The sequence below is a fragment of the Nannospalax galili genome, unplaced genomic scaffold (assembly GCF_000622305.1).
Source record: "Nannospalax galili isolate Female #2095 unplaced genomic scaffold, S.galili_v1.0 scaffold1513, whole genome shotgun sequence".
Taxonomy (NCBI): Eukaryota; Metazoa; Chordata; class Mammalia; order Rodentia; family Spalacidae; genus Nannospalax; species Nannospalax galili.
The window spans coordinates 7,920-30,319 of record NW_008333402.1 but is presented as its reverse complement, the minus strand read 5'-3'; the positions used below and the strand labels follow the sequence as shown (position 1 = coordinate 30,319).

The window sequence follows — 22,400 nt, the reverse complement described above, 5'->3', positions numbered from 1 at the left end:
TAATTCCCTGCTTTACATCTATACTAAAAAATCTCTTAATAACTCTACTTCACACTGACTCACTGGAAATTCTTTTCTGCAGCTCAGTCAAGAATTCTGACTTCACCTGAGTAGAAGTCTCTGAAAAAGACTCAGACTCCAACAGGTGGCAGCATGAAGCTGTGTCTCTGGCTCCTCCACCCAACTGCCACTGGTTAAGTAACTTATGGTATTTAGTATTTGGCTATAACCTGTATACATCACCCTGTGTACTTGAGTCACCTAGATTACTTATTATGCCATGTATCAGTATTAGTACCATGTAAAAATGTTGTTCCAGATACACTTAAAAGAGTGGAAAAAAAAAAGCTAGGTGTGGAGGTGTGGTGGTACATGTCTTTAATCCCAGCACTTGCGAGGTAGAGGCAGGTGGATCTCTGTGAGACTGAGGCCAGCCAGTGCTACATAATGAAACCATCTCAAAGAAACAAACCAACAAAATAATGGCAAAAATCTGTATATTTTCAATTCAGATGCAATTTTTCCAAGTATTTTCTATCTGTAGTTGGTTGAATCCATAAATGCAGAGTCCTTGGGAACAGAGGACAACTTGTAAAGTGCTTTCCTAAATTCAGTGAGCTACAGTCTCTCAAAAGGAGTGGAGCAACTCCTGGGTTTATAAGCCAGCTAGTCACAAGTACAAATGGCCCTTGGGATTTGTGCCTGGCCTCTAAGTTTCATGGGACTGTGTTGTTTCCTTTGGAGTCTGTGCTAGCTCATTAAGTTAGGGTCACAATTAAGACTGAATGCTTGGATACACAGTTGAAGAACTGATGTGCAAAATGATACACATTTGGTGGCACAGATAAATCGTACACTTGGTGTAAGAAGTGGTGACATAAAAAAGACATTTCAATGAGGTTATGGAAAGTTTTGAATTACATGTATGACTGAGCATTCTGTTTCCACTGGACATCAACTAATTCAGATGGTCACACTCCTCAGTATACACGATGACCTTGCTATATCATGACATGATAATCATAGGCTATAAACATGCATGTACAGATTTTAGCAAGGAGATCATTTACTTGTGGACGTTAACATGATGGCAACTATTGTTATATTTGCAATAAACCACAAATGTCCCCTTATTGCTTGAACACATGATAAGCCCCAGACAACTAATATACAATGTTTCCTCTTCCCACTAGCCTTTTAAAATTAAAACCCAGTCTTTATCTCAAATTATTCACCTCTGTATTGATCAGAACTACAGCTTCACGTCTTATAATACAACCGGAAATGTTCTGAAGCAGAAAGACAGGAGAAGCAATGAGCACTGACCTCCAGGTAGGTTCTGGGGATGAGACCCTTGTTCCCATCAGCATCCTTAGCCATCCACCAACCATCAGGCTTTTTCTCAATTACATGGAGAATGTCTCCTTTCTTCAATGAAAACAAAGGAAAAGTTGCATAAAAATTCAATAACCAAGAATAATATTTCACTGCTTATGCTTCAAAATATATGTTTAACAAAGGTAAAATACTTTCTTAATCAATTGCTTATTCCAACTTTATAAAAAGCTTCCAGACCACCCCACTGCTGACCCTATGTGATGACTATGAATCCTTTTGGCTATCTAACACAAACACTAGGTGTATACACAAATGAGAATCGCCTTTCCACAATCATCTTTAAGGGCCTGTGCTTGTTCAAGCACTTTCATTACTGTATAAAAGATTTTTAATTTGTGCATCTCAGAAGCAACATGTGAATCCCTGAAGAAAGTCAATTCTCTGAAATTAAACCCTGAGTTGAAACACAGTGTTTCAATATATCCTAATTCACATTTTGAATAACATTTATTCATGCATAGAAATATAATCCATCTTTGATAAGCACAGAATTTCCACTACTTAGGTATTTAGAAGGAAAGTCTAAGGATATATACTATTAGCCAGGCATGCTGATGCACACCTTTAATCCTAGCATTCAGGAGGCAGAGGGAGGTAATCTCTGTGAGATCCAGACTAGCTTGGTCTACATAGCAAGTTCCAGATAAGCTGGGGCTATAGGGAGAACCTATCTCAAACACAAAACAAATAAACCCCCACAAAAAGTATATTGATGGCATTTTCCAGAATTGAAAACAATTCTATCATTAAAATGTATCATATACATTGTTGTACAATATACTTGTATATTTTACTACTAATCAGTTATTCAAATTTGAACTTGAAAAATATAGTAACAAGGGACTGGAGAGATGGCTCAGCAGTTAAGAGCACTGGCTGCTCTTGCAGAGGACACAGGTTCAATTCCCAGCACCCACATGGTGACTAACAACTGTCCATAACTCCATTTCCAGGGGAATCCAATGCCCTCTTCTGACCTCTGTGGGCACTGCATGACACTAGTATACTTATATACATGTGGGCAATACATTTATACACATAATAAATATTAAAAAATATATAAGGACCAAGATTAATATAGTCTCTAGAATTTCCAACTCATATTGACAGCAGAAAGTCTTAAACTCCTTTAAAAATCATAACTTTTAAGGCCAGGACTGTCATTCAATGCTAAAGTGCTTGCCTAGCATGCACATGGCCCACGGTTTGATTCTGGGCACTGAAAAAAAGAAAAAAATCACCCAACTTTATTTTTCCATCCCACCTCCTACTTCCTTACACAGACCAAGCTTGAGTCAACAAAAGTCCTGCTGAACAGCATTCCTGCTGTCTCAAGCCTCAGGCACAACTTCATGCATACAATGATTAGAAAAATTTGTCCCTAATTGGGAATTATCAAAACTAATATGATTTTGGAAAGATCTTTAGAAGAGGTAATATTAATAAAAGAATCTCATATAAGTTCTAATTACCTATTTTAACAGATAAAGTCTTAAAAAACTTAACAGGACTATGTAATACAAGCAGACAGAATTTTCTGTTAGGTATGCACAGTTACTTAGGTTACACTGCAGACTCCCTCCACCTACCTTAAACGTAAGGTCCCCAGCTTGCTGAGCAGCAAAATCCCCGAGAGCAATGTAATCACTGCCTGTTGACTGTCTCGGAGACTCTTGCTCCTGCTTCTCCTTTTCTGATTCTTCCTCCTCTCTGCCACTTTCTTCACTTTCTTCTTCATCTTCTTCAGTAGAATCATCATCTTCCTCCTTTTCACTACATGCATCAGTTCTACAAAAAGCATTTCTATGTCTAGGATCACTTGAAATAATACACAGGAACAGAGCAAGAATAAGACCACTTTTATATACAAGAGCTGCTCCATATTTGGAGCCGGAAGAGAAAAACAACAGGAGAGCACAACTGAAGTTTCCACTGCCTAGCTGAGCTCTCAGGACTGGAGGGACCAGGGTGAAGGGGCTGAGGTATCTGTTAACATAGATGAGACAAGACGGTAGAGGACAGCAGACTATTCAAATCCTGGAGTTATCCATTCAGCAAACTGTTTGAGCACTGATATATGGTGCTGACAGCCTGGGCACAGGATTTAAATTCTCTATCCAGCCTTCCTTGGGTGATCGGGAGTTACATTTGTTTTGTGGGTTTGTGGTGCTATGGATCGAACCTAAGGCCTTGTACATGCTAGACAAAGTGTTCTACTACTGAGCTGCAACCCAAGTCCTTGGCCAAAATCGCAACCCTCAGGCCTTGGCCTCCCAAGCGCTGGAATTATAGACATGTGCCTCCATGCCCATCGAGGGTTTATCAATGTAATTCATTTTTCAAAAGAAAAAACCCACAACCTTTGTCTTTGATGACTTGATCACCGCATGTCTCTTACTTTCATTATTTCCTCCTTTCCCTGTCATTGGATTTTCTCTGGCTCCGTCATTTCTCCTTCCCTGTTCTTTCTCTGGCTTCTTAAGTTGGAAACATCAAAAACTCATTTTCAATTTCCTTTTTGAACTATGCATTTAAAGCTATATTCTTTAAATACTATTTTGGCTGCAACTAACACATTATATTCATTTTTTATTCATAGTATTTTCTAATTGCCATTGGAATATTTTTGACCTATCAGTTCTATAGAAATGTGTGACTTAAATTTGCAAACATTTGGTGATTTCTCATTATTTTTCTTCCATTGAATTTTAATGTGATTCCAAGATATTAAACAATATACACTACATGATTTCTGTCCTTTGAAATGTATTGATAAATGTTTTGTGGTACCCTCTGGTTCATTTAACTAATAGTTTATGATATATACATGTGAAAAGAAAGCATAGTATGCTGCTGAGTGCAGTGTCAACACAGATAGATCACTAACAGGTCACAGTGGCTGAGTATTGTGGATTACCTTGTTGAAGGACAGCACGCATTTGAACCTATGTTATTAGATAAATACATATTAAGGAAGATTTGTTCCCTACTGAATTCACCCTTCATCAATATAAAATGTCCTTATATAGAAAATCATTTCTGGCCTTAATATCTACTTTGCCTGATATTAAGGTGAACTCTTATCACTTTACTTTTGCTTTGGTTATTATTTGCATATATCCTTCCCAATCTTTTATTTAGAAGTTATCTATAAATTAAGACTAAAGTATATCTCTTCTAAGTACATCAGTTAGCAAAAAAAACAAGAAAAAAAAGAGTCAACCTAACAATCTCTCTTTTAAGTGGAATGTTCTTTCATTTACCTTTACTATAACTGTCTAAATGGCTACACTGAAACCATATTACTCTCTAGATTTAATTCATCTCATGTGGTATTTTTGTTGTTTCTCTCTTCTGTTAGTTTACTGAATCATTTTTAGTATTCCAGTTTGTCTTCTTAGTATATGTATTATAGCCCTAACTTATCATAGTCTAATCTAAATATCACTTTTCTGGCAAACATAGAAGAGTCTCAAGATAATGGAATCTACCTGCCACTTTTCCATACTCCTGCTGTGCTCCTGCCATGCAGCTTGCTACCACACACGTGTGGCCCTTCACTACTTGTAGCTCCAGGGTCTGTGAGTTCCTTTGCCTCCACTTGCCATCATTCTTATTACTTGTAATTTCCATGTCTGTGAATTTATTTGCTTGCTCAAATCTAACTGGTAGCTGCTTCTGTGGTCATTTGTGGACATGTGCAGAGCAGTGGGAACCTGAGTTACTGGCTCACATTTCCACCTCATGCCAACCACAGCACCACCACCTTTTCTCTAGCTCTTACATGTAAACAAGTGTCTTTTTTGCAGTCAACCTAGACTCATGTCTTGTGCATTTTTTGTGCTTCTTGGTGTTTCTGCTGTTTAAAATGTCTCCAAAATAAGGTACAGTGGTACTTTGTGGTGCCCCTAAGTATGAGGTTGCTGCGATTGCCTTGAGAGAAAGTATGTTATAGAAGATTTTTCATGTCTAACCAGCAGTGCTGCTGGCTCTGAGTTCATGTCAACTGAGTTCATGTCTATGTATCAACTGTGTGTGTGTGTGTGTGTGTGTGTGTGTGTGTGTGTGTGTGTGTGTATCCTTAAACAGAAATACAGGTAAACAAAATTGTGTACTACCCAGCTGATAAAAACACTGTGACCAGAGACTTACAGGAATCTCAGTCTGTATTTCCCTATGCATAAGAATTTAGTAATCTCTAATTTGGTATCCACGGCAACATTGTAGAACCTAACTACTGTAGATAATAAAAACTAACATATCATAACTCCCCAAGTGTATCTTTTGCTTCACATAATCAAATGTCTTCTAAAGGCATTTAGTATTTTAAAAAGTAGTCTTTTATATTTACTTTTACACTTTGCTTCTTGTAGGTCCCAGTTTCTGCATGGGATCATTTTCTCTAGCTCAAAGAACTTCCTTTAAAGGTAGACTTCAGGTAGGTTGACAAATTTCCTGAGCTTTTATTTGTCTGATAGTACCTTTCTCTTTAATTATTATTTTTTTACTTTTGCTGGATACAGAATTCTGGTTGATATTTTTCTTTCAACCCTTTCAAGATGTTACCAAAGTTATCTTTGATTTATATTTTCTTTTAATAAGATGTCAACTATATTTTACAACTGTCATTTGTCTGTACCTAATAGCTCCCTTTCCCTTGGCTGCTTTTAAGATCTTTTATGGATTTTTGGTTGTCAATGCTATGACTATATGTGAGTTTTTAAATATTATTTTTAGGAGTTCACTGAAATCCTTCGTGCCCATAGACTGTTGCTGTTGCTCTTCCTCCTCCCTCCCCCTTCCTCTTCTCCCCTTATTCCTCATCCTCTTCATCTACCTCCTTTTTCTTCATCTTTCCTCTCCCCTCCTCCTCCTTGCCCCCCTCCTCCTCTCCCCTCCTCCTTCTCTTCCTTTTCTTCTCCCTTTTACTCTTCTTCCTTCTTCTTGTTCATCAGTTTCAAATTTTTAACCTGTCCTTGGGATTACAGATTCTTTCCTTATTTTATTGCTTTCTATTAAACCACTCAAAAATTGCAAATTTCTATATATTTTTTAATTCCAGAATTTTTATTTCTTCCTAATTTTCATTTCCCTATGTAAGATTCCATTCTTCTCATCTACTATGTACATTTTCCCTACAAATTTGTTAGTATATTAAAAATTGTTTTATAGATTTTTGTTTCAAATTCTCACAGTTCATCTGAGTTTCTAGAGGTTAGTTTCCCTCTTGATTATATGATATTTTTCCACTTTCTCAAGTCTGTAAACTGAATCATATTTGGGAAGCTCTTATCCACTATTTCATTTCAAATAGCACTTTTTTTTCATAGAATAGTCATTTGATTACTCATATGCTCAAATGCACTTCATATTTGTTATCCTTTCCCATTCTTTCACTCTTTACTCTATTTTCTTTAATGTATCAATCACATTATTTAGAAGTCCTTGTCAGCTAACCCTACTGTCTGGTTCAGATCCAAGTCTGCCTTTACTGGAAGGTTATTGGTCATTTATTTTTCCATCACTTTGAGGGTATGTTTTTGTTTGTTTGTTTGTTTTTTGGTTTTAGGTTTTGGTGGGGTTGTTTTTTTGCATTTCAAGGAATTTTTTAAATTATTATTTGTGTGTGTGTGTGTGTGTGTGTATAAGTGCATTGCCTGCATGCATGGAAGTGTACCTGTGTCATACAATGCCTGTGGAGGTCAGAAGAGGGAGTCAGAGTCCCCTGGAACTGGAGCTACTGTTGTTAGCCACCATGTGGGTGCTGGGAATCAACCTGGGTCTTCTGCAAGAGCAGCCAGTGCTCTTAACCACTGAGCCATCTCTCCAGTCCCCATTTCTAGAAATTTTTTTAACACTGGAAATTGTGATGGACATATTTATATTTTGGATGAATTATCTTCTAAAGAGAGTTGCTATTTGTAATGTTCCAAAGTTAACTTACCTGATTCCTCCTAAAGTCTACTTTTAGGCTTTGTCACACATCTATTTCCATTTTGCCTTCATTCTTAGCTTGTAGCTACTGCTCCTAGGGTGTTTTCCTTACTTCTAGCTCATAAGCCTTCCTATGATCTCTAATAAATGTCTGAAGAATTCACTAAGGTCTCTTTTCTCCAGCTAGGTATTAATTCTGATGTTATTCCAATCTCTGTAATCTGTTAAGCTCTCAGCTTTCTGGCAAACACTTTCAGGAATCGCCCCCCTAGGTGGCTTAAGTCCATTTAGATTTTTGTAGGTATCTCTCTTCAACTCCTTTCTCTCTATGGTACTGGGCTTTCTTAGTCCCAGTAGCCTTTTCAACTCAAATGTGATCTCTGACTCTTCAAGTGAGACTGCTTGTCCCCTGCTTAGGATCCACTTCTTGCATCACACCCCTTAATCATCCCCAGGAAGGTCTGTTGGATGTAGGGTTCACGTTGAGCATCTCTCTGTGTGAAGGTTATCTGCCCTGCCTGTTTGATGTGTGATACCTCTGAACAGGTGCTTTCTATACTTTCTCCAGATTATATAGTTGTTTCTGGTGGGAGTGAGACACATTTTGTTTACTCTGCCATTCTCAATGCTGGAAATCAGTGGAAATTATAGAATACTTGCCTCTACACAATTCTTCCTGGGGTTCAGTATAAAAAGCTGGGAATAAGCTGGGCATGGTAGTATATGCCTGCAAATCACAGTCTTGAGAAGCCTGAAGCAGAAGATTCAAAATTCAAGTCCAGCCTGGGATACATAGTGAGACATGTATCAAAAAACAAATTGGGAAATAGCATTTGAAGGGTCTGAATAACTGACTTTTTTCTCCCCACAAACTAGGTTTATTTATACCTACAGGGGTTTTGTCTTTGTTCATAATTTGTAACAACTATTATTAATGCTCTCTCCAAAAAACAAAAACAGAAAACAATGCATGTTTCTGCTTCAATTTTTAAAAGAACATGTATATTCTTAAAAAAAAAAAGGAACAATGTAAGTAGACAACCAAATTATCTCCTTCTTAGGCATCAAGGCTGACTTTAAGGGCATATGCTTATTTTCTAGCAATGGATTATTTAGCTTCCCAGACCTCCGTTCTGTTTCCAAAACTAGAATGTGAACAGTCTAAGGGCAGAGACTATGACAGCTCTTTGCATCTCTCATGGGATTTAACACAACCTCTAATCCACAGCAAATGCATGCTGGTTGCCTATAGTGTTTTTGTCATTCATGTTTATACTGCCATATGTGTGTTCTGAATCAAACATTAAAAAACAGTGATGTCATAGTGGAAGGGAGGGAGGGAGGAAGAAAGAAAGGAAGAAAGGAAAGAATCAAGGAGGGAAGGAAATAAGGAATCAAGGAAGGAAGCAAACAGTCATACTCAGGCACATTTTCTTGGCTTATGCCCACAGCAAGTTCCTGCAGTTGACAGGTAAGTTTCTCCAAAAGACTGAGCTCCTCTTCCTTTCTTTTCTCATAGTTCCCAACGGGTACAGCTTCATCAGCCTATGAGAGAATTGAAAATTTCATTTCAAATTCTTTAATATATTTCATATAAAATAACAAAACTCCAATAAACATAAGACAAAATAAATATCAATGTGAGATTATACTTTCCTTAGGTAAATTAAGAGTTTATATAGTTTACTGAGTTGTAATTCAAACCAAATGAAAAAGTAAAATTATACTATTCAAACATTTGGGGGCGTTGTTTCCTTGCTATGTACTATAGACCCTGCGAAGTCAGTATGGGACAAGTTTTGAGAGAATACTGGCTCTGGAGCCCAAAAGACAAGGGCCAACCCTAAGTTCTGCCACTTACTGGCAGGAAGACATGGTTTCCCCTTTGACAGCATTACTTTGTCATCCTTAAAACAGGAGTAATTAGGTTTTCAAACTTTGGGTCAGTCTGTCACTGGAGAGGTTCAGAGTGGGGCAGGGAGATGGCTTTCAGGTGTCTACTTTTTTAATTTTTAAAAGTTTATTTATTTTATATGTATGAGTGTTTTCCTGAATGTATTTAAGTGTACCATGTGTGTATAGTGCCCACAGAGGCCATAAGAGGACATCAGATTCCCTGGAAGTGGAGTTATAGATGGTTGTTATCCACCTTGTGGGTGCTAGGAAGCGAACCAGGGTCCTCTGCAGATACAGACAGTGCTCTTAACCACTGAGCCCCTGAGCCATCTCTCTAGTCTCTTTCAGATACTTTAAATGCTCTGTGAGTATGATCTGGAAGTCCTTTTGACCCTATGATGACAAGCCATGGTTCCACCTCCTTGTCTTATGTCGATTTGTCAATTCTCATCAGGACCTCGAGACCCTGGGCAGGTCTCCCAGTGGGAAGGGGAAAATTTAGTGAAACAGTGAGTCTTCAGTCCTTAATACCTCACAGAAGCTCAGGCTCATATTTAAAAATTCTGAAGTGACCGCTGCGTCCATTTTTATTCTTCTCTCTTACACAGAGTCATTGATATGAGGGCTATAGCTACAAGAAGGCTCTTAAGCAGGTATTCTCTCTGCACAGAGAAATTAAAAGTGAAACACTTTTAAAGTATAACACACATGACTAATCCAATGTAGAAAGCCCTGAGATAGTTGTGTCTAAATTTTCTGAGTTCTCAATGCTCGGTGAACCAATCACAGCTGGAATTTTTCAGTATCTGAAGTCTTGACTACTCTGTTTTGAAACAAAGCTTAGTAATAAATTTATTGGACAACTGTGATGACTAGTCTTTGCTCTATACTTGACATAACCTGGGAAGAGGGAGTCTCAGTTGAAGAATTTTCTCCATCAGATTGGCCTGTAGGTATGTCTGTGGGACATTTTCTTGGTTTCTAACTGATGTAGGAGGGCCTAGCCCACTGTGGTCAGCACCATCCCCAGATAGGTGGGCTCGGGCTATGTAAAAAAGACAGCTGGATGTGAGATGGGGAGCAAGCCAGCATGGCATTCCTCCATGGTCTCTGCTTCAGTTCCTGCCTCCAGGTTCCTGCCTTGAGCTCCTGCCCTGGCTTCCCTTGATAACGGACTGTAACCTATAAGCCCAACAAACCCTTTCCTCCCCCAAGTTGCTTTCGGTCATGGTTTTTATTACAGCAACAGAAAGCAAACTAGAACAGCAACTCAGAGCTGACTGGTTAGACTTTATATCTAATGCAAAATCAGGAACTTACCAACTAAAATTCATCCACTCTTAAGGTATTTGTATAAAAGGAGATGTTTAAATAATATAATTAATCATACTTACTTTGTTTAATTTTTGAAGAACAGTTTTATTTTCATCTACTGCCTGTTTTAACTGGATGCATCTAAAATTTTAAAAAGAAATCATAATTAGTTTTCTATTGTCAGAACTAAAAAACTATGTATTTTAATTTTATGTGTATGAGTGTTATCCCTGCACCTGTGCAGTGCAGCGTCTGTGGAGGGAAGAGGGCATTGGATCCCCTGGAACTAGAGTCATGGATGGTTGTTAGCAACCATGTGGTGCTGGGATTCGAACCCTGGCCTTCTGCAGGAACAGCCAGTGTTCTTAACCACTGAGCAATCTCTCCAGCCACTAGAAAACTATTTTTATAAAATCATTCAGTCTCTGAGCAGGCAAGGCAATTAGCTATTGCATGAATAGTTAAAATACCATGTGCAAGTTGCTTGTCTACCCATGAGCTAAGATGATCCTGCACTAAGCTGTACAGACAGGACAACCCAGGCTCAAAGAGCTCCAGAGATTCTAGGCATCAATAAGGAAAAAACAAGGTACTTTAAAATCCATTTCTAGATCCCTAATTCCATCAACCAAAGACCTGGTCATGGGGCTACAACTAACAAAATACAAACAGCTCAAACTAATGCTGTGCTAAGTGTAATGGTAAGCAGTGTCTCAGCATAATGCCTCCAAAACCTCCAAAAAGGTTCTAATGGGTCCTATGGTCAGTCGGTGGTGGAGAACAACAAAGGATTCTATAGAAGGCCTCTTTCTACCACAGGCAGAACACTAGTGATTCCACACACAGTTCACAGAGTTTACTTTCAGTTTCTGACAGCCAAATGAGCTATACAAAAATGGGTGGGTATCCCAAAGACAGGGTCCCTAAAGATAAGAAATTCCCTTTAAAAATCAAATCCTAGGGCTAGAGAGATGGCTCAGTGGTTAAGAGTGCTTGCTGCTTTTCCAGAGCAGCAAATTCAGTTCCCAACACCCATGACAGGTGGCTCCAGTCCTAGGGTTCTTTTGGCCTCCTCAAACACCCACATAACATGTACACATACACTCACATAAGCACATACACATACATAAAATCTTTAAAAATTAAAAAAACCTTTTCAACTGTTTTTTTTAAAATCACTTATGTTACTTGAATTGCTGTCTTTATTCTTCTTGAAGATGAAAGTGAAATAAAATAAGCTGTGACAAATAGAAGCAGGGTCAAAAAATCCTTTGTGAAAGGGGCAGAGAAAGAAGTGGAAGCATCAAACTGCAGGTGACCCTGCTGGTTCCCACCTAAAGGCTGACACCGACCTTTCTCTTTGCTGGAGACCCCCCTCCCATACACACCTGTGCTCTGTCTCTGATGAAGATTCAGGGAGTCAGGAGTGGGAAGGATGGCCGATGACACATTAAGGAAGCATGGGAGTAGGCTACACATTTCTCCTCCCACGTGAGGCAGGAGGAGAATCCCTCCCCTTTCTGTTGTCAGAAACTCTAAGGACTTTGCAACTGGGAGAAGAGGAAGGCAGGAGAGAAAGGCAGCACGAACTAGCTGAGGATGGTAGAGTGGAACGCTCCTAACAGCTGGGATATCACTAGTCATTGATCCACCTGGGACGACCTCCCTGCAGACTGTCACATGAGACTCAAGTTATGACACTTTATTTTGACATGCATCCTGTTATCTGACCAAAAGAAGTTTGAACTGAAACTAAGAAATTTCACTGAAGAGCCAGAGGGGAAAAACCACGTTTATACAATACATAAATCATTATTATTACCTCCTTTACATCTAAAAAATTATTAAATCCTCAAATAGTTCTGATATTTAAAACTTTGGGTTCAGGATCTAAACTAAGCACACATGCAGCTTCACTGCCGCCAGAAATGCCACAAAAAAGGAACAGGACATGTTCCAAGACTGCAAAGAATGGAAGAGGGATGGTAAGCTACAGAGAAATGTTAGCAGATTTATATAACATGGGAAAAAAGACAGAACCAGGTTCTTCAATAAGACAAGGAAGAAGCCAAGCAGGCAGAAGAGAGCGTGATCCACCAGGCAGACACTCCAGACAGGAAAGAGCCTTAAATAACATCTGCCTAACAAGAGCCTTAGGTAGGTCTGCAGGCCAAATGACACAGAGCTGGGTTTTGCTTTAGACATTAACTGTAGATTAGATGCTATATTGCATGACAAAATAAATTAAATCACATCCTCCAACTCCTTTGATTGAGTTTAGATTTAATTAAGACCCTTGTACAGTAACTTTTGAAAATGTTTCCTTACAGAAACTAGAAGGTTGTTAGCTCCCTTTTCTCTGATCTGGCTCTTCTCTGACCAAAAGATTCTTCTCTTAAAAGATAATGAGGCTGGGTGTGGTAGCACATGCCTTTAATCCCAGCACTAGGGAGGCAGAGGCAGGTGGATCTCTGTGAGTTTGGGGCCAGCCTGCTCTACATAGCAAGTTCCAAAACAGAGGACAGGCAGAGGTAACAGGAAGCAATATTTTTAGATACATTTTGAAAAGTTCACTCACTGTTACCTTAACATCATTTCCCATTACTATTTTATCTTTTGGGAGATTGTATAACTACAAAAGGAAGGAAGGGGATATCAGAGGCCTCAGGCTGGGGAGAAGGTTCGGTGAGTAAAGTATCTGCTGATCAAGCATGAGGACCTGCACCCACATATAATGCTGGATCCAGAGTGTGCTGCCACTCCAGCCCTTCAGGACAGGACAGAGGTAGGAGGATCCCTGGAGCTCATTGGCCACCTAGCCTGGCCAATTGATGAGTTCCAAGTTTAGGGAGAGAGCCTGTCTCAAAAAATAAGAGAGATGTCAAGGACCACACTTCAGTGTTAACCTCTGACCTACACACATGCACACAGAGAGAGACAGAGAGGAGGGGAGAAGTGTGGAGGAGAGGAGAGAGTGCCTTATGGTTAAATATTTAAATACCACTCATTGAAATAGACATATAGTTCCGAGAAAGCACCTGTAAGTAGCACACTTTACCTTTGGTAAATATCTTTCCTTTTACTGGGTTCTAGAGCTCCTTTAAGTTGGCTCTCAGCAACCAAACTATCAACCTATGACAAATACAGACAGTTTAAAACATCACACTAAGTATCATGTTACCTTAGGAAATAAAATTTTACTAGTCTTTTCCCCCAACATATAATGAACAGTTTTGAGCATAGACATACAAAAGTAGAATTTTATAGCAAATACCCACTACCTGGATTCTGCCATCAACATTTTACTGTACTTATCTGGTCTATGTACCCATCTCTTTTTATATAAGTCACCAATACGCTGTCCTCAAATAATGCACCACTGGTGCCACTAGCTAGAGGTCACTAATATAAAATTCATACATGTGGAGATACACAAATCTGAAGTATATATTTAATGCATTTTAACAAATATATATATATATATATTTATAAGCCAAAGCCTTAGGAAGATTGAGAAAAATGCCCTAGATAGTTCCTTCATTTCCTTTCCAATTAATCCTCATCCTATCCCTTCTGAGATAAACCTACTGACTTTTTTCCACCCAAAATGAATTCTGCTTGCTCCTGAACATTTCTATAAATGTACCCAAACAGCACACACTCTGTCTAACCCTTCCTGTGCATTGTGCTTTGGAGGTATTTCCATGCTGTGTATTTCCATTTATTCCTTATTACTGAGTAAAATCCACTGGACTCTACCAGGACTTTCTCTTGACTTGGTATTTTATAAGCACTATTTCCTTTGTTAATGTACTCACAAAATAGATGTATATGTCCTTGGCCTTTTTTTTTTTTTTTTTTTTTTTTTGGTCTTTTTGAGCCAGGGTCTCCCTGTAGCCCCAGCTGGCCTGGTACTCACTATGTAGACCAGGCTGGCCTTGAACTCACAGAGATCCACCTGCCTCTGGCTCCCAAGTGCTGGCATCAAAGGTGTGTGCACTACCACACCTGGCTTTTCCTTGGCTTTTCTATAGATTAGGTGGAAAAGGCAAAGTGAGTGAATAAAGAAAAACGTAGTTGCACGAGCTAATGCTGTTTGAAATACTGTGTATCCCACGTTCTATTCTTTTTTCTAACTTGATAATTTCTCACAAATGTTTCCCCAATCACATTAAAAGCTCCAGCACAAGTCTGGTCACAGTATTATCAGATTCCATCATAACGATACTGGTTAGGTAAGGTATCAGATATGATGTCAGCCCGGGAACTGAAGCTGTGCCTTGGTTGCTGTGTCTCCTGACAGAATGTCCCTTTGTGGTTAAACATTCTTGAAACTCCAGGTAGACTGTTCCATTTATCAGAAGCTAATGTGCCAAGAGCACTTTCTCAACACATGTGCCCTAGCAAAGGGTCTGCATCTTCAAAAGACTCCAACTTCATTATATCATCACATTATAATCACACACATGCCTCACCCTGTGGGCTTTTCTAGAAACTCACCAGAAGAAATACCCTAAAGGGGAGGTACAGTCCACCATGATTTGGGAGGGAAAAGGGGCCATGGATATGCCACCTACCTCAGAAGCATTTGTTAAAACTTGTTTAAAACCCCCAATGGCAGAACCCACCAGGCTGCTCTCCAGCTCCGGGGGTAGCCCACTCTAGACTCGAATCTTTCTTCCTTCAAGAACTGAAAACCCTATGTAACAATAATCCACTTATGGATTATTTTATCCATTCCCCTAATACTGTTCATTTAATCATATCCAGTTTTTTCTATTATAAGCAATACTGTGACAAACACTTTTGTATATCAACCTCTGCCCCTATTTTTAATGATTTCAGATGGTGGATTCCTAGAAATGTAGTCACCCTGCAGAGGAGCATCAATATTTGCTACATCTTGTCAATATGCTGTCCAAAAATGCTGTAGCTTACACACCAGGACAGTGCCTGCTTTATCACTTCTCCCCTAGCACTAAAGTAATGATATTTTAAGAAGATAACTTCTTTGCAAATTTGAAATTAATTTATCTTATGTTAACAAGTAACCAATTTCCTGTCCTTGACTCAATTTATCGGATCTCCACGTTCTCACATACTGAGAACAATGGTTGATACCTATTCCTAGGAGTTTCAAGAAGCAATAACCTCCGCTGCAAGACAAGAAGGCTCCAAGGAGCTGGAGAACCTGGGACATCCGGGGACATGAAGAGAATCCCGGCGCGGAGCTGGGATGAACCTGGTGAGGGCTGACGTTTAGGCTGGGGAGGATGAGGTGGGTCACGGCGCTGCCTGGGGTCACAGCAGAGTTGTTGGATGGGGTAGGGTGTTAGCGGATAATCCTGACTCTCAGGGTTCAGGGTTCGCCTGTGGCTGGGGGGCAGGGTTAGAGCGGGAGCTCGGTGCTGCGGTGTTGCGGCATCCCGCGCAGCCCAGTGATGGAAACGGGGGTCCTCGGCGGCCGCTCCCCGCCTCTGCCCGGGCCGGGCCTCGCCTCCCGGCCGGGCCCCGCCTCCCGGCCGGGCCCGCGGCCTACCTGCAGCTTCAACTCCCGGTCGCGGCGCCGCAGCACCTGCATCGGGTCCCGGGCCCGCCGGGAGAGCATGGCTGGGGCAGACGCCAGGCGGGTCCGCGGCGGTTGCCAGGGAAACGGAGGTGGCGGCGCGGCAATAGGACGTCGTCACTGCGCGCCTCGCAGCCCCTTCCGCGTAAGTTCTCCACCCTGGCTCTGCCTATGGTTCTCCCTTTCCTCGCTGATTCGTGGGGATTGGGGTGCCCCGGAGTCCCAGACTGCACCACCAGGCGCCGCGCCGGTTGGCGCTCTGTTTCTTGTTGTTTTCCGATGCTAGTTTTGCAAAACTAACCCTCATATCCAGTTTGAACAAGAACTTTCCTAGGGCCTTCATGGGACGCGTGATTCTTCATATTCTTACTCCAAAAGGCGATTTAAAAATTCTTCGCCATCGGGGTATTGCTGAAGTTTCTCTTCATTCGGATTTTGCATGTTGTCCTCCCTGAATTCTGAAGCTAGCGGCCCTGCTGTGTGGCAAGTCTATGAACAGTGATTTCTCACGAGCCCGTTTACGACCACTCTCTGGAAGCTGATACAATTTCCCCGAGTGGTACTGAATCTTCTAAATTCAAATCCCAGACGCCACGACAGCAACACTGGACTTAAGAAAGATGCTAATACGGGGCTGGAGAGATGGCGCAGCAGTTAAGAACACTTGACTGTACTTGCAGAAGACCCGGGTTCGAGTCCCAGCACCCACATGGCGGCTACGAACCGTCCTTAACTCCAGTTCCAGGGGAATCCGACGCCCTCTTCTGACCTTCACGGCACTGCACGACAGGGGTGCACTCACGTACATGCAGGCAATGCACTCGTACACATAAAATGAAAATAATAAAATATATTTTAAAAAAATTTTAAATAATATTTTTTAAAAAGATAATACAAATTCACCTCCCAGTTGATGGGTCATACTAACATAAATTAGTGTTCTTTAGGACAAACATATGTTGATTGCACAGGTAAGGCTGAACTTTTACTTATATACTTTTTAACTTCAAGTATAAAGTGTGCAAACATAAACAGCCCACTGGATTGCCACACATGGTACACACCCAAGGTAATGGCATCCAGACTTTAAAAACAGTATTATTACATGTGCCTTAGTAGTCTTTCCCTCCTAGTCCCTACCCACTGTCAAAGGTAAACAGTATCCTGATTTAGAACAGCATAAATTTATTTGCCTCCTATGAACTGTATAATAGAATCATGAAGTGTGTGCTGGGTTTTTTTTTTTTTTATGTGTGTGTGTGTCCATTCCATGTTTGTAAAATGCTGTATTGTCTATGATTATAATTGGTTCATTCTCATTAGGGTCAACTAAGAATTTTTTAGAATTTTATTATTTTTATGAGTGAATTGCTTGCATATAAGCGCATCTGTGACGCACAACACTCAGCATTCAGAAGAAGGCATTGAATTCCCCTGAAACTGGAGTTACAGAAAGTTGTTAGCCACCGTGTGGGTGCTGGGAATCATAGCCAGTGCTCTTAACTGCTCAGCATTGCTCTAGCCCCTCAACTAAGAGAATTTTAAGTCAAGAGTCATGTGTTTAAAGGAAAAGCAGAGATTGAATATGCCTGAAAGAGATTTTGACGAGAGAACAACATCCTTGGGGAAGATGTATATAACCAGGGTCACTCTTGATTAGAAGTGATTGAGGTAGAACCGCAAAACCACTGGGTTGACTACAGTCACCTGGGGAGTTTTAAAAACCTAATGCCTAAGTGATACCCCAACTACATTAACCAAAATCTCTGTAGAGTAGCATGCATGGATTGGTAATTTTAAAACTCCCTAGCTGACATGAGCAGCCCTGATTTAAACAACACACACACACACACACACACACACACACACACACACACACACACACACTACTCTGGACAGTTACTGGAAAAAAGAGAGATGAGGGAATTTCAGCCCAAGAGCCTTTATCTTCTCATGTAGTTGACAATGGTGTACTAGTAAGGAGAGATATTAACCAAGAGGTCATGGAACATGAAGAAACATTGCTGAAAAACAAGAAGTATGATGTAGTCACAATAGAGCTCATGGTACTTAAGTGAGCCATATCAGAAAGGTGAAGTGTCTTTCTCTGTTGAAACTAAAGAGGCCAAGTAGAGTATGATTTGGCTGCTGAAGCTGAGGTCCATGGTGTAATGGAAAACATGTAGAGTGGAGCAGGTCTGAGAAGTCCAGAAGGGGCAGAAAAGGATGAGGGTAGACAGTAGAAATAAGCCAACCAAGAAGGCAAGAGGCTGTGATAAATGGAGGTGACAGGAAAGGGAGGGAGCACATATTTCAATAAGTTAACAGTATGTCATTCCCAAGGTATCTGACTGGTTGGGGCTTCTGACTCCCAACTTTCTGATTCCAATTTTGGCTAAGGCAGAAAAAGTACTATCTCCATGCACAGCATTTCTTGGCAGTGGAAGACTCCACACATCTAAGTGGGGTAAACTTGAAGGAAAAAATTTGACAGATGTACACAAGTTCAGCATAAACAGGTAGTAGGCAGAAAACAAGATTAGTATGCAGTGGAATACAGTCTCAGGAGTAAGAACATGCTTAGAAAGGAATGTCCAGGGATAACATATAAGATGCTACACTTAGGAAATGAGAAAGGCTTAATACTCCAGGACCAGATCTAACAGAAACACAGCAGAAAAACAGGCCCAAAGCAACAGAACTATTGCAGCCACAACTCAGATATTTAACCTTGCACATTTTCAGTTTGGGGCAATATATGCTTCAAGAAACCTAACCTGGTCTGGGGAGATGGCTCAAGTAGTAAAATGCCTACTGCACAAGCATGAAGACCTGCCTTCAAATACCCAGCACCTATGTAAAAGCCTGGGACAGGGGACAAAAGAGCAGTCAATAACTCTAGTGCTGAGGGCCCAGTGGGGGTGGGGGGGAGTTGGAGACAGGCAGATCCCTGAAGCTCACAGGCTAGCCAGCCTAGACAACTGTGAGTTCCAGGTTGTGAGACCCTGCCTGAAAAAAGGAAGGTGGAGAGCTGGGGAGATGGGTCAGTTGTTAATGAACCAAGTGTGGTAGTGGGTACCTTTAATCCCAGCACTCAGGAGGCAGGCAGACAGGCGGATCTCTGTAAGACTGAGGCCAGCCTGGTCTATATAGAGAGTTGCAGGCCAGCTGGGGCTACAGGGAGACCCCATCTCAAAACAAAACAAGAAAGTGTGATGACAAGTTCAGATCCCCAGAACACATATAAATGCCAAGTGGATGTAGCAGTCCCTATGTCAGTATCAGGTCTACGGACACATGTGCACCCCACATACATGCAAGCACACATACTTGCATGCACATACACTATACACACACGAGGAAAAAGAAAAGGTGGAGAGCAATCTTGGAAGATACCTGAAGCCAACCTCTGGCCCTCATACACACACACACACACACACACAGAAACCTACTCTATCTCAAAGATCCTCAACTAAGCCTCCATGAAAGATGGTAACTAAACATCTTCACCCAACTTGGGCTTATCTGAGATGGAGCTCTAAGAACCAACATTTCAGCCCTTGAATACTGTGAATACTATATTCACAGAAAAACATGAGAACAAAGTTGGAAGTAAGTTATCATCCCAAGAAATGGGCACACAGGAGGCTTTCTGCACAAACCTTTTCTGACCTTTCTCATGTTAAATGGAGCTGAGACATAAAATTTTCTTAAGAATGAGCAGGATCATGTGCTAGGAAATGCCTCTTATTAAAAAACAAAAACAAAAACACAGGCTGGATTGATGCTTAGGGGTTAACAGCACTGGCTGCTCTTTCAGAGGACCTGGATTCAGTTCCCAGCACCCACATGGCAGCTAACTACAGTCAGTAACTCCAGTTACAGGGGATCTGATGCCCTCTTCTGACCTCTGTGGGCACTGTATGACATGGGTACACTTACATGCAGGCAAAACACAAATACACATAAAACAAAAATAATAAAAACAAACAACCATCAGGACTTGGTCACTCTTGACATGGCTGGGATTTATCTCTGAGGGCTATTCAAGAGGGTTTCTCACTCACATGTACACTCACTCCATAATGACACATAAGGATTCTGCCCTCTGCATTTAGAATAAACAGTCACTCTTCAAAGTGCAAAGACCTTACACCTATCATCCTTCAGTCATTTTACATAGCTCCTTGCTTTCTTGAGTAGGTCCAGAAAAAGGGCTCATAATGGTCCCTTGACAAAGTCTGCCTCCTGGTTGTTCTAAGGATATTAAAGATTCTGAAGAAGGTATTGGCTCAAAAAGACTATGAGCTTTCAGAATTCTGATCTCTTACTGCAGTAAACTGAATGGCAGGCAAAACATTCCTTTCCATGGTGGAAAAAAGAGAAAATTCAAAGCTATTTAAATTTTTTTTTATTTTAAAAATAGATTCATAAAGTGCAAGAGATTGTTTCTTCCCAGTGCTCTACAATCCATCTTCGACAAGCTGTTGGAAACAGAACAGATGGGAAAAATTAGTAATACATATTAACTTCGAATTATTGTAAAGTTAACTACAGATTGGTGTTACAGACAAGAGAAGAACCTGAAAACTTATGTTACACAGCCTGATGAAAGAGCTATGACTAAATACAAGGCTCCTGGGGTCCAAGCTAAAGCTTTTTATACTTTAATTCGCTACCAACAACCTAAGACTTCGAACTGGAGTTTACAAAGCGTCAAAGAGCACTAAGTCCCACATGCTACCCCGAATCTTATAAAAACGAATTTTGGAGGGGGTTGTGTGAAATACTTCCCAATCACTCATTTCTTTTTTTGACTTTGTTCCCGCATTTTCCACTTTAGAGTTAAACGTTAAGCTGCAACTACGCTGCCTGGGGTAAGGCATTCCCATTAAACACCCGCAGTGAACTGAGGCATCAACACCCAAGAATGAGCTATTAGACAAAACAAAACTATTTCCTCTTTCTGAAGTTGGGAGCAAGTCACCTGCCGAGAGCGATCAAAGGCGTCCCTGCGGGAGCCTCTCACCGCACTGGGGCCTCGGAGGCTGTGCCCCGGTGTGAGCGCTGGGCTCTCGGGCCCCCGGGCGGCCAGGCCTGGTGTCCAGGCAAGGTCAGCACGCGCGCTCAGGCCAGGTCCAGCTTCTTCTGCGTCATAGCCAGCTTGTCCTGCAACCTCCGCTTCCTCCAGTCCAAGTAGCGCCTCCGCAGCCGGTTCGCCTGCCAGCCCAGGAGCACTCCAGAGGCGAAAGCCACCAGCACGGACACCTGCAGCGTCCTCTCGGACACGTCCGCCATTGCCACACCAAGTGAATAGAGAGAACTACGGAGCGGCGCTGGGGTCACACGGCACAGCGCGCTCGCTCGGGGGCGGGGCGCGGAGCGCAAGGAAGGCGGAGCTGGTCCTTGTGGCTCTTGGGTCCAGCAGAATCTGACAGAAACAGACGTTCTCAGTTTCTGGAAAGCTCTTTGTTTACTCCACTTGGGTCTAGCAGCATTTCTTGTTTGACATCAGTCAGATATTGCCTTGCATTGTTAGCTGAGTTGGTGCCATCAACTCAACTGTAAATTGAGCACCTCTGTATTTCTCAGCAACAAAGTTTCTGGTAACTTGATTTTAAAATAAATGAATAGAAACAGACTAAATTGATTTTAATAATACATTTTGCTTATCCCAATATATACAGTGTTTCTCATTTCACATATAATCATCTTCCAAATTACTAAACGAGATCCTAAAAAAATACTTAGCTTTTGAAATCTAGTCTACATAACTAACAGCACTTCTCGATTTGAACACTGAATGTTGAGTGGAGACATTTGATCGATACCCTCTTACTGTTATTTACTTTTGCATTGCTATAATCGAAATCCGTGAGAGAACTGGGAAAGGATTTATTTTGGCTCACTATTTCAGAGACTTTGCTCCATAGTTGCTTGACTCCATGCATTGGGCAGAACATCATAAAAACAGAAAAATGTGATGGGGAGATTCTTTATCTCACTTGACAGACAGGAAGCAGAGAGAGTGAGAAAGGGACCTCTCCAACAATCTCTTCCTCCAACTAGGTCTTGCCTCCTAAAATTTCTAGAAGCTCCCAAAGTAGTGCTACTAGCTGGCAATCAAGCAGGCAACACTCAGTGTGTAGGGAACATATTCAAATTATAAGAAGTTCCTACATTTCACAAAGCTTATAATTGAAAAAGTGGATTCATATACCTGGCTGTTCTAAATACATCTTTTTCCAATAATAGAGTGAGAATATGTTTTTAGATTAAATGGAAATTCATT

General features: G+C 40.9%; 1 protein-coding gene and 1 long non-coding RNA gene across 4 annotated transcripts in view; both read right to left on the bottom strand.

Annotated features, from left to right (window-relative positions):
- The window catches only part of Nphp1 (nephrocystin 1), a 65,057-nt gene extending 48,226 nt beyond the window's left edge, over window positions 1-16,831 (bottom strand). For 2 of the 3 annotated variants that reach the window (XM_008828175.3, XM_029561147.1), the window contains exons 1-6: window positions 16,082-16,831; window positions 13,601-13,674; window positions 10,623-10,683; window positions 8,753-8,877; window positions 2,988-3,186; window positions 1,327-1,428 (exon numbers count right to left, since the gene is read on the bottom strand). In XM_008828175.3, the coding sequence (XP_008826397.1) occupies window positions 1,327-1,428; window positions 2,988-3,186; window positions 8,753-8,877; window positions 10,623-10,683; window positions 13,601-13,674; window positions 16,082-16,150 (630 nt within the window). In that variant the 5' untranslated portion in view covers window positions 16,151-16,831. The remainder of the gene's footprint in view (window positions 1-1,326; window positions 1,429-2,987; window positions 3,187-8,752; window positions 8,878-10,622; window positions 10,684-13,600; window positions 13,675-16,081) is intronic. The other variant, XM_008828174.3, reaches the window with a different exon arrangement.
- A 3,671-nt stretch (window positions 16,832-20,502) lies between these two features.
- LOC108490581 lies at window positions 20,503-21,234 on the bottom strand. The gene is made up of 2 exons (XR_001872330.2): window positions 21,096-21,234; window positions 20,503-20,592 (listed from the first exon to the last, which is right to left on the bottom strand). It is a non-coding gene; the product is annotated as an uncharacterized LOC108490581 (long non-coding RNA).
- Between the last annotated feature and the right edge of the window lie 1,166 nt (window positions 21,235-22,400).